The 12,218-nt window shown below is 38.0% G+C and overlaps 1 protein-coding gene across 2 annotated transcripts in view; it reads right to left on the bottom strand.

Moving 5' to 3' along the window:
- The window catches only part of Herpud2 (HERPUD family member 2), a 32,078-nt gene extending 19,866 nt beyond the window's left edge, over window positions 1-12,212 (bottom strand). For both annotated transcript variants that reach the window (XM_050124889.1, XM_050124890.1), the window contains exon 1: window positions 11,852-12,212. In XM_050124889.1, coding sequence (XP_049980846.1) covers window positions 11,852-11,998 — 147 coding nt within the window. In that variant the 5' untranslated portion in view covers window positions 11,999-12,212. The remainder of the gene's footprint in view (window positions 1-11,851) is intronic.
- Window positions 12,213-12,218: the final 6 nt, after the last annotated feature.

The following is a 12,218-nucleotide window of genomic DNA, read 5'->3' as shown; positions in this document are numbered from 1 at the left end:
AGTCATAATAGAAATTATTATGCTGAGGGACATCGATAGTTCAAGCATTCTTAGACACCAAAAGACACTAGAGAAATACAGTTACCCTTCCAAGATGCTTAACTGACTGACGAGATTTTTAGTGTGCCATTTCTAAAATGCAAAGTGTAAACTCCTTTATTATAAAAAAACAAATATAAAAGGTTTTTTAATGCCAAGTCTTGAAAACTCTAACCAGCACATAAAAACTGAACAGAGCTCCCTCTATATACATTTGATCTTCATTTCCTGCCACTTAACCTCCCTCCCTAAAACCCTTCAACTCTAGATTTTGCTTGCTAATAAAATAATTAGTATCTAGAGACCAAAAGTCTTGGAATGGGGCTTGGTTTCAGGGGAACCAGCCCCGTGATTAGAGTTGTCACTTCCTGTCCCAATCTCCAGAAAGGGTCCTGGTGTGGGAGGTCCTTCTGTAGATGTGTTACTTTTATTGGTTAATGAATAAAGAAACTCCTTGGCCTCTTGATAGGGCAGAGTAGAACTAGGTGGGGAAACTATACTAAATGCTGGTAGAAAGAAGCACAATCAGGAGAAACCATGAAGCCCCTCCAGAGACAGATGCTGGAACTTTACCCAGTAAGCCACAGCCTCATGGCAATACACAGATTAATGGAGTTGGGTTAATTTAAGATATGAGTTAGCCGGAATAATATGCTTAAGCTATTGGTCAAACAGTATTGCAAATAATCTAGTTTCTGTGTGATTATTTCAGGGCTGAGCAGCCTCCCTACAACAGGGTTCATTTTGAGTTAACCATGGTCAGTGAATTAATCAACCATACCTATTTCCATTAAAGTCCAAAAGGATTGAATCACAAGAGTTTCTGGATAGCTAACTTGAAATTTAAAAACTAATCAAATTAATTTCTCTTTTTAAATAAAAGAGTGCTTAGAAATTCTCCACCACCCTCCTCCTACACTATATTCTCTATAGTAAGTAAGTACAAGAAAAGTGTTTCTCCGAGTTCTATGAACTACTCTATCAAATTAACCAAACCCAAAAAGGGAATCTGAAGAAGCCCAATTTAGAGCCAGCTGTTCATAAGCACATGTGACAGCCTGGTAAATCCACGGGAAGAAGGAAGAGCAGGGCAGACCCACAGTACTTAGGTATGGGATCTGACAGTACATCTTCAGACATAAGCTGAATGAGATGACACACAATGTCCACACATTATGGTGAGTAGAAATCACAGAAGTATTTTGTATTGAACGCTGTGATACTAGGAGAAAGCAAGCTTCCCTTTTTTGTTATTTATTTAATTATTAAAGATTTCTGCCTCCTCCCCACCACCGCCTCCCATTTCCCTCCCCCTCCCCCAATCAAGTCCCCCTCCCTTGTCAGCCCGAAGAGCAATCAGGGTTCCCTGCCCTGTGGGAAGTCCAAGGACCCCCCACCTCCTTCCAGGTCTAGTAAGGTGAGCATCCAAACTGCCTAGGCTCAAAAGCAAGCTTCCTAATCTGTATCCTATAAGCAGTGAATGGTAAATATACACGCACAAGTAAGTAATGAGTTAATACCTGACCAAATAAATCTAAAATTCATTTTATAAGTGTAGGGGAAAAGGACCAAAGAAACACACCCTGACCCTGAAACCAGAATCAACGAAACACATTCTGCCCCTGATCAACAGAGAGCACAGAAACTAACCAGTGCCTAAGCATGAAACCAACCAATCCCTGAGCACAAAATCCAGCCACTCTCTAAATTTGTCCAAGCTCAGGGACTGAAATCCGACCAAGTTCCACCCTGAAAGTCTTCACTTTGGAAAAACTCCACCCCTAAGAAGCCCCCTATATAAGCCCTGTGCTTGTTCAGTTTGCTGATGCCTTTTCCACCCTGGCAGATGCAGCCACTCTCCCGGATTCCTCCCTCCCAACAAATCTCTTGAATGAGACTTGGGTGAGACCTTTCCCCCAGCAGAAACCTTCCCCTAGGGAGCAGTTGTTACACACTGAGGGACCTGAGCAGAACTGTAACAATTCTGCTAGGGAAACCCTCCCCTGGTGGCTGGGGTAAAGTTGTTACTTTGGGGAAACCTTTCCCTTGAGCAGGGCTATAAACTGCTGTGCTTACAGTGGTTTTGTGGTATTCTTGGCTTCTCATTGACAGAATACTTTTCCACCCAAGCTGCAATGCTTACAATAAGCATTATAGAACCGTAAACCAATTTTTTTTTACCAGACTAAACATTTAATTACTAGATACTCATGCTGTACCATCACTCAGCCTAAATTTACATGATTTTTTCTTTACTTCATTATAAAAATTATCTAACATACGGAGTGGGTAGAATGAAAGGAACCACTACCATGCTAAGAACTCTCAAGTACTCATCAACAACTGACATTTTTAATCCTCTTCCTCCCTACCCCCTTGAAGCCTCAAGATTACATTAGAGCAAATGCATTTCTTTCCACTCGACTTGGTAACAACCTCTAGAGGTTTGCTTCAGTTTTTTAATAACTACAAATTAATATTTAACCATTCAGCTCAGATTTTCTCATTCGTAGAGATAGTCTGAATCAAAATTCAAACAAGGGTCACACACAAGACTGAATTATGTCTCAAACTTTTTTGTTATTTATGTTCTCAAACAACTCATGTAGCCTAGGTAGGTTTCAAACTTGCTATACAGTTGCAGATGGCCTTGTCTTCTCATCCCCATGTCCTATATGCCTGCAAATGAGCTTGACCTTCTAGTCCTGTCTGCACTTGCTAAGCACTGGATTACAGGTGTGTGACACTGTGTCTTGTTATGTGAAGCTAGGGATCAAACAAACTCAGGGCTTCATGAATGCTAGGCAAACATTTTACCACCTGAGCTACATCCCCAAATATTTGCACTTTCGCTTCATTTCTCCTGTGCATTTCTGAAAGAAGTCATTATCTGTCTTACAGTTACACTTTGTTATTTGGGTCAACTGTATCCTTCTGCTACTCCATAGTGTGGTTAGGTGTGGAGGCTAATTAGACTCGGAGTAAGGTCTGTGACAGGATTACTCTGTAATAAAGCTATGTACTTCATGCACCATTAGCACAGGTAGATTAGGATGGTGACTTTTAGTGATACTGAGCTTCATCAGAGGTTCTGATGTTGCCAGACTAATCCGTCCTTTACAAACTTCCTATCTACCTTATTAATTACCTATATAGTTGCTCCAATCTTTTATTAGAAATAGCAAACTTTTTTTGTTTTTTTGTTTTGTTTTGTTTTTGTTTTTGTTTTTCGAGATAGGGTTTCTCTGTGGCTTTGGAGCCTGTCCTGGAACTAGCTCTGTAGACCAGGCTGGTCTCACAGAGATCCGCCTGCCTCTGCCTCCTGAGTGCTGAGATTAAAGGCGCTCGCCACCAATGCCCGGCATCAAACTTGTTTTTCTAATTCCATAATTCCTTCTGTTTTTAGTATGATCATTCTAGATCCTATCTCATTAGCTAATTGGTTACTCAGTCTACATGAGGAAAACTACCACAATGTGCAACTACTTCCCTTTGTCAGTTTTTAGGGTGACTGCCCAAGCAACCTCCTGCATGACCAGTGAGGTGTTGGTAATTTTTTTCTCTAGTGTTATTGTGAGTTCACAGAATTTTGTGCTTTTGAATACTAACATTTTCTTTGTCTATTAATCCTCAGACTGCACCATTTTTGACCATTAGGAAGTTAACTCTAGTGTCATTGCACATGATCTCTGTCTGATCTAATAGTCTTCTTGCTTTCAGATACAATATGCCCCAGGGTCAGCTTCTAGTTTTTCTAATGAGGCCTAGAACTGCCACTGATCAGGTACCTAAATCTTTTTCATTGAAATGGTACCTAAAGACAAAAATCCGAAAATTTGTAGTACTTACTTTTGTCTTCAGTGAGCAAAGCTACAAAATAAGTTCTTATTTGAAGAAAAAAACAAACAAACAAACAAAAACTTAAGCCCTGTATTCAGACTGGTATTTTCTATTTCAAGTTTTTACTTATTTGTATCTTCTCTCAAGTTTAAAAGTAAACTTGTCGATGGCATTTGTATGCTATTTGAAAATTGTTTTATTCTACTTATAATCTTAAAATAATAATCACAAGATTGTTACTAATAAGTTGAATGAAATCTATAATTTCTTAGACTTCTCCCTCCCTGTCCTAAGATACATACCACTAAGGACACAAAGTCAAAATAATGAGCTTCACCTGGAAGCTACAATACCAACCTGACAAGCAAATGTGCCACCAGAACAACAGCGCTACACTGCTACAGGTTCTGATTGGATGTGGGGACCACGCCACAGTAGTAATTCATGCCTGACACTGAAAACCCGATGTTTGACTCATAGGCCCTGGAAGGGAATCCACTACTGTAGTTTTGCTAAATTTATCTGGCTTCAAACTGCCTTCTAAATATTTATGTTTACAATCATAAATTAGCACTGTTCTCAGTCTTAGAGATGTTTCTGTCTGCAGTGGGTAACAGTTAATTTTGACTCATATCTGGTCAAAGGGCTGAGAATACAAGATTGTTGAGAGTTCAGTCTGAAATAGGACATCCTATCATTTCTCTTCCCACACATACACACACAGAGTTCAGGATCACATTGTGGAAAAGCAGGCATAAAAGATGCAAGAGCCAGAGAACGGAAAGAAATGTGAAAGGCTATCTTCTGGACACAATATGGCCAGTCGACCACAAATTCACAACAGAGGCTATCTGCACAAGACATGGATGGGGCGAGGCTCTCACAGTTACTGGCTGCTGGAGAGGAAAATCATATCCTCGGTGTAAGCATTTATAAGCACCCTTGTCATGTCAACAGCCTCATCTTCCCTCCCCCATAGTTTTATATACCTTCTCACTAAATATATAGTTTTCTTTCCCTTCTTACATAAAAGGCAGGAAACTGTGCTTTCTCTCTGAGGGCCCTGCTTTCTTAGTATATCCTGTGGACTACACCTTAGTCTTTCTAACAAATATGTAATATTCTACTGTACTTAAGTACTACACTTATTTATATTTATTTGAATGATTCTAGGCTTCTGATATACAGGGAACTTCTCTCACATTATTCTGCATTCCCTCACAAAACCTAACTGGAACAGACACAAGAAAAAGGACAGCAATGTAGTGGGAAACAGTAAATATATTAAAACAAGGCATTTCTCCCCCACAGGAGAGAAAGAGGACAAGAGAAGTAGGGTCTATGAAGGTGTTTGGTTTATGCATATTTCTTTTTTTGTGGTTTGGGCTTTTTTTAATAACATCTGTATACCAAAAGGAAGAATCTAATAGAAAAAATTGAGATTGCAGGATAGAAAGATGAAGATTATCAAGAGCAACATCACTGATTTACTGCTAGTGGGGTCTTGTGCATAGGAGCCAGACTCATAGAGTAGGACAGATATATAGAGACAGCTGAAGAGGAGTCAGGAAATGTGTACAAGATCCTACAGGCATCTCCCTGTGCCTTGCATTTCTTATCTACAAAAGGAGGTTGCACAGGTTGGAGTCTAAGAACAGAATGCACATCAACCTTTTAAAACAGAACACAACATTCAAGAGACCACAGATACTAATTTCTGCTATCTGTATTATTTCACTAAGATCTAACAGGGCTATGTGAAACTGTTGGAAAGTTATATGTCTTTCCAAAGCGTTGCTTTGCAACATCAAGGCAATAAATCAAAATGCTCAAGAACAAGACTGACATAAAAGCAAACTTGGCTAAAGCTACAAAAGGCTGAACAAGAAAGCCTTGACCCATACTAACTTTCAAGTCTCCATTTCAAATGACATTTGTAGGTAACAACAGAAATCTTTAACCTTCTCTGTACAGAAATACATTTTGAAGTTGGCAAAAAGTCCACGTCCAAAACTTAAGTCATTTAACCTCAGATTTTTAGTGGAAGAATGCCATTATTTACAAACTACTTTTAAGGTACTCAACCTACCTGGACATAATCTACTTCCTTTCTATGTAGATTACCTCTACTTCTTTATTAAACTGTAACAGTAATAGAATTAATCAGAAACTATCACTTCTGAGCAAGAAAAATGCTAGAACATGCAATAGTAAGGGCCACTAATCCACACACACTTCCAGTATAAGCCATTTATCTTTACAATATATTAATAATAATAAATATATAAAGCACACTAGAAAAACCACTTTATACTTTGTTTTGAGACTAAATTTTTCCAGAAGAAATAGCTTCAGACACTTCAGTCTCCAGAAGCACATGCTGAAAAAAACCTACATTATAACATCTGGACAAAGGTATCTCGGTGTGTCCTTGAATAGTGGATATTTGATAGTCTTTTCTGACCTCCTTGGCACCTGCACTTACATACACAAGGAAAACACTCACACACAACAGTCTAGAAAAAAATTTAAATATTCATAAGTCCAACACATGAATTTACAAAACCAATTATATTTTCATACTTCAAAAGATTCATTAAGTATGAAAAGATTAAAGTTTGTGTGTATATGTAGTATGTGTCTATAGACAGACTAAATGGGTCTCTCTTATATGACTTTAAAAATCATGTCAAACTCAGAAACAAAACGCCCACATGTTCTTCCTCATATATGGATCCAAGCCTATATAATGTAATAGGTATCACTTTGGGAATATTATAAAATTTAAAAAGGAGACCAAGTGAGGGTAATAAAAGGTAATAATAAATGATAAAATGTAGACAAAAGAATAGCCATTTTAACTGTATAGTTTGTGACCGGGCAAGTGTTTGAATAATGTGTTGCTTCTATTAGTAAGTTAATCAGAATAAAGTGATTTTAAAAAAAAAAAATCTCAAAAAAATGGAAAACAGACAAAAAACCCTCTATACTAAATGTCATGACACTATTAGGCCCAACTTTAGCATAACTAAATTCTGTATAATTTCAAAATATTAATTCTGAATTTTAAATATGCGGATTTTAAAAATATATGATAATGATTCAATAAAAGTAATCTCCAACTGGCTGGTAAGTTCTAATAACTAGCATACAAGTACTCTGAAAATAGAAACTATTACATTTCAGTTTACATGCTCAGTTCTAAGTGTCAAATAGCTTTAAAGAGTTAAATACAAAAAAAGAGTTAAATACAAGAAAGCACACAAAATATGGACTCTGTGGAATACTAATTTAAAAAATTTTTAAACATGTCTCTAATCAAATTCCCTCAGTCCAAAGTTCCAGGAGATTCAGAAGTATATAACCAGAAACATGGTTCCCCAAACCACCTCTAGTTTCTATCTCCTTACAGCAATAACCAATGTTCAGAATTTTCAGAATATACAATATCTGGATTTCTCAATGAATATTCCCTGATTAAAGGTTTCCACTCTTGGGCCATTCAGTTACATGTCAGATGTATGTGCAATAGAGAATGCCAAAGTATAGAATTTAATACACTGTGAAGAGAACAAAAATAGCAACACACTCTGCAGTCTTAAAATATTATGCTCCCATATTTTCTTATAGTTTATCAGAATAAATGGTACTAACCACAGTAACCTGATTAGGTGCTAGCACAATAATAAGGATATGTTACTCAACTCTGTAGTTTCTAGCTACTATAGCATATCTAGGTACACATCAAATGCAAATCTTTTTTTAATTAAAGAAAACTCTTCAACATGTATGGGTATTTTGCCTTCATACATGCCTTTGTACCAAGTGTGAGTGTCATGCCCACAGAAGCCAGAAGAGGGCATCAGATCCCACAGAACTGGAGTTTTAGACACTTGTGAACTTGTGTTGGTGCTGGCGATTGAACCCCCATCCTCTGCAAGAGCAACAAGAACTCTTAAACGTCTGAGCTATCTCTCCAGCCCCAAACATTTTTAATAGTCAAATTCATTTTTTTCCTGCTTATAGATGTATAATTGATAGAGTCAAGTCACTACAGGGCAGCCTATTGCCAAGTGTGTGTGTGTGTATATATATATACATATATGTGTATACATATACATGTACATATATGGCTAAGGGCCTTCTCTTTCAAGTCAGACCAACTTCGGTTCAAATCCAATTCTACCTAAAGAGTTTTATGACATTAGACAAAAGAATCATCAAGTCTCGATTTTCTCATCTATAAAAGAGCTAATATCACAAGATGTCTACCGCAAATAAACATTATAAAGCATATCAAGTATTTAGTAAAACACCTGGTCTAAATGGCAGTTTAAAATCAGAGCAATTAAATAAAAGCATTTTAGACAAATCAGTATACTATAAAGAGAAATTTAAACTAAAAACTCTAGAGCCTCCAAAAAGCATTAATGTGGTATTAAACAAAACCTTATTTTTTCTGAGAAAAAGGGCATGAGGATAAGACTAAAATACTTAAGTAAATTTTAGTCAGCAGTCATTAAAATCTTCAAATTTCTATTTTTCATCATTGTCACATTAAATCTGACTACCATTTGTTCAGTGTTTTTTATACTGAGCTATACTGCTAGGTGACATAAAGTCTTGTTAAATTTGTTAAAATTATATAAGACAACTGTCTTATCAAGTAAAAAGTAGTCATACATATGGATTCTAAATCTTGAAATCAACAGTCCTGAAGTGATCAAGCTACTACATTTTTTTAATTAACAGTAAGTAAGGAATAGGGAATTACAAAATACTAAACAATAAAGCTCCAAAAAAAGGTTACAAGACATACTACTTCTACTGAAGAAAGGGAAGACTTCCTTCTGGACTGCATAATTTTATATTCTCAGAACAGAACCTGTATTCACTTGGTTCTGCTCGTTTCTTCACTTCCAATAGAAGTTAAAGTAAAAGAACAGCTTGAAAAGCTAGTGCAGGCTTCCCTCGCTAATCAGGAAAGCCAGAAGACCTACTTATTGAAAGTGATTGCTTTAGTTTTTTTACCACCATAAAATAAACAGCAAAGATAGAGGAAATGTACCCAGAGGTAAGACACACATCACAAGGCACTGTGACCCAAGCACTGGAAAGCTTGCCCTCAACATCAAATTCAGGGTAAGGCAACCCCATCTCTAGCTCCCTACTGTTTGCAAATAAGATGACATTAAGTAAGAAGAGCTGGAAACGAGCCCAACGACAGGTGAATTTTCTATCTTTTAATTGGATAGTACATCTACTGAACATGGTGAAGTTCAGGCATTTTGGCATTTACATCTCTGATAACTAAGTCAAAGTTCAGACTAGAATCCAACACTCAAGGCAAAGTGGCCTTCTAACAAGGCTCTTTGGCATCCTATAGCAATTACTAAAATTTTTATAATCTGAAACACTATCAACATGAACTGGTACTAGTGAACTTCCCAGTTCCTAAACCAATTACAAGTATCTTTGGAAGTTATCTGAATTCCAAGAGCTCAATTGCACATAAAATTTTCACATCTATAACATATGTCTAAATTCTAAATTAGAAAATATCTTCCCCTTCTAGTCTTTTTACTTAGAACTGTAACACTAACTGGTCTTTTTACTTAGAACTGTATTGCTTATTATTATAATAATAGAAGGTTTAGAGTCCTCAGCGCAACATTAACTCTGAAAGAATAGCTGGTCAACGTGGCAGGTGGGAGGACCCACAGTCCCACAACTTGGGAAGCTGAGATGGGCGAATCAGAATTTGAGATCATGCTGTGCAAACCAGTAAGACCTTCTTGTCTGTGAAGGTGAGGCATGCACACATGAATGCACACACAGGACAGAACACTTAAAGCATTTAAAAAGCCGAATGAGTCATTGGGGGCAGTCACAAGGATCTAAACTCCTGTTATAATCTCGCTTCATTACAAAATGTTTTGACTTCTAAATAACCTTACAAAGAAAATGTTGATGACTCCCAATTCCTAGAGCTGATGTCTTCTATTAGCTACAGAGTACCACTGACTGCAGTTACTCAACAACCGTGATGTTTCAAATTAATTTCAGGTGTAAGTCAGAACGGAAACCTGTCAAGTCTAATAATTGCACAAAATTTTCAACCTAGAAATGAACTTGACAAGACATTACAATCCACTCAGAAAACTTGCTGGAGAAATGTTACAAAGTCATTAATTATATTATGTGGTGCAGGCTCCTAAAGACTCTCCGGTGTGTCTGAGTCAGGCAAGCCAAGAAAGAAAGAGCTCTGCAAGTGATGACCCCTCAGGCATCAGGACCAGCTGCCCAACAGTCCTGCATTAGTGACTAGCTGTCCCGGGACACGTCAGGCAAACAGGCTTCACATCTCTATCTCACATTGCTTTTTGGTTTTTGATTTTTTTTTTTAGAAGAGTTTTAAAGAGTACTAAATCTGTTTTGGTTTGGGGGACAGGATCAGGCTCACTGTGCTGCTAAGAATGACCCTGAACTGCTGATCTCCAGCTTCCACCTCCCCAACTGCTAAGATTACACCACTTCATGCTTAATCCAAACTCTTGATCCACATATTGCAGACCAAGTCCCTTAAGGGTGTAATAGTATAACATGTAGATCTCACCTTGGTACATACCATACCAGTACTTGCATACGTAAGAAAGAACTTTAAAATAGGATTTGGGCTGTGTTATGAAATCTATGCCAATCAATGACTATTCTCACAAGGTGCTTCCTATTTCAAAAATGTGGGAAAACAATATTATGCAATAGAAAAATTTTGGTGTAAATCTTCACTTTCAAACTTAAGTTTTTAATGAGCAAAAGTCCTAACTTTTAGTTTGTTCCAACTACTAAGGAACTCAGTGTTCCCACACACAATAAAAATATTGTGTCACAAATACAGCTAAGGACGAATGAGTTTAAAACAAACAACAAAAAATACACCCTCCAGCTTTGGCAATTAAGTAATTCAGTGGTTATTCCAGATGTCTAAATCTTAAACAATACTGCAATAGACACTGTTCTAAGTCATAAATATCGTAACACAGACCAACATCTTCCATACTGAGGTGCACAAATCAGGCCTAAAAAGCAGTTGTTTCCCAACGAGCTAGTATATAAACCAAGTCTCTTTATTATTTAAATATAAGATTGAGTAGTTGAATACTAGATGTTCAAGAATGAAAAAGTTATACAATAGCGCATAGGAAAGCCTCACTAAAATACACTCTGGATGACACACCTTTCTCAACTATTCAAAGACTTACCAACTACGTACCTTCAAATCAGACATTAGGGACAAATGACGACATTATCTTTCCAACACCAAGATAAAGAATGGTAAACAAAGGCACACTGATCTGAGCCAAACAGATGATATAACCAAAGAAAGAAACGGGTATCAAATGACTGTGGTGTGTGGGAAAGTGCCCGTCTCAATGTCTCTATCTTCAGGAGAAATGTGAGGTGGGAAGTGGGGGAACAAGGCAAACTGCAACTCACAACACGTGCGATGGGGTGAGGGTTAAAGGATAATTTTCGCCAAGTCACATACTCATTCCAAAAGAGAATATTCTCTTCGCCATGAACATATTCCTGGGCCAGGTATTTAAAATTAAAATGGAATTTTGCCCTAGGAAGCAATGAAAGTTCTAATATAGACCGTGATTCTTTATCTCAAAAACAAATAAAATTAGTATCTGACATTCACATTAGATGACTTTAAGTTGCATGGAAGATGGTCCCTTTTCCCTCACTGCAAATTCTTCTCTTGGTATTTCTGTATACTCACTAATTAACTGAACCTCATTAGGAAGATAATGATAGTGGTTCACTCAGGAGACACCCGCAACCTCACAACCAAAAGTATTTCGAATGGAGACCTATGTGATTGGCGAGGAGGGGGCAAGCTGGGCGAAGGGAGGTACCAGGCACACGGGGCTGCAGGCCAAGCAGCTGCGTTCAGTTTTACACTTACAGGTTTGCTAGGGTACACGTTAGATAGATGCGTTTTTAGTTTCCCCACGGTCCAGTTCAAGAAGCAGCTAATAGTCTGGTCACTGTATTTCTGATTCGGTGCCTTAATGATGAGAGTCACAGGAATCTCCATCCCACTCTGGTCCATGGTGCCCTCAGAGTCGGACAGTCTAGCGGCGCTGCAGCCGTAACTGGGCGGGAACGGCTGGGATGGGGACAGAAGTGAGTTCTCAATATTCTGGGTCCAAATCAGTCACAAGTACAGCGGGCGATACGAAGGCCATTGCCGGTACCAACGATGAACGGTGGCGGTGGTGGCGGCAGGCTCTGGGTGCCGGGCCGGGGGTGCAGCTGTCCCCGCCAGGATT

This window comes from Alexandromys fortis, unplaced genomic scaffold, assembly GCF_014885135.2.
Source record: "Alexandromys fortis isolate MF-2015 unplaced genomic scaffold, M_Fortis_MF-2015_v1.1 scaffold_204, whole genome shotgun sequence".
NCBI lineage: Eukaryota > Metazoa > Chordata > Mammalia > Rodentia > Cricetidae > Alexandromys > Alexandromys fortis.
The sequence above is the reverse complement of the archived record's forward strand: the minus strand, read 5'-3'. Positions and strand labels throughout refer to the sequence as shown.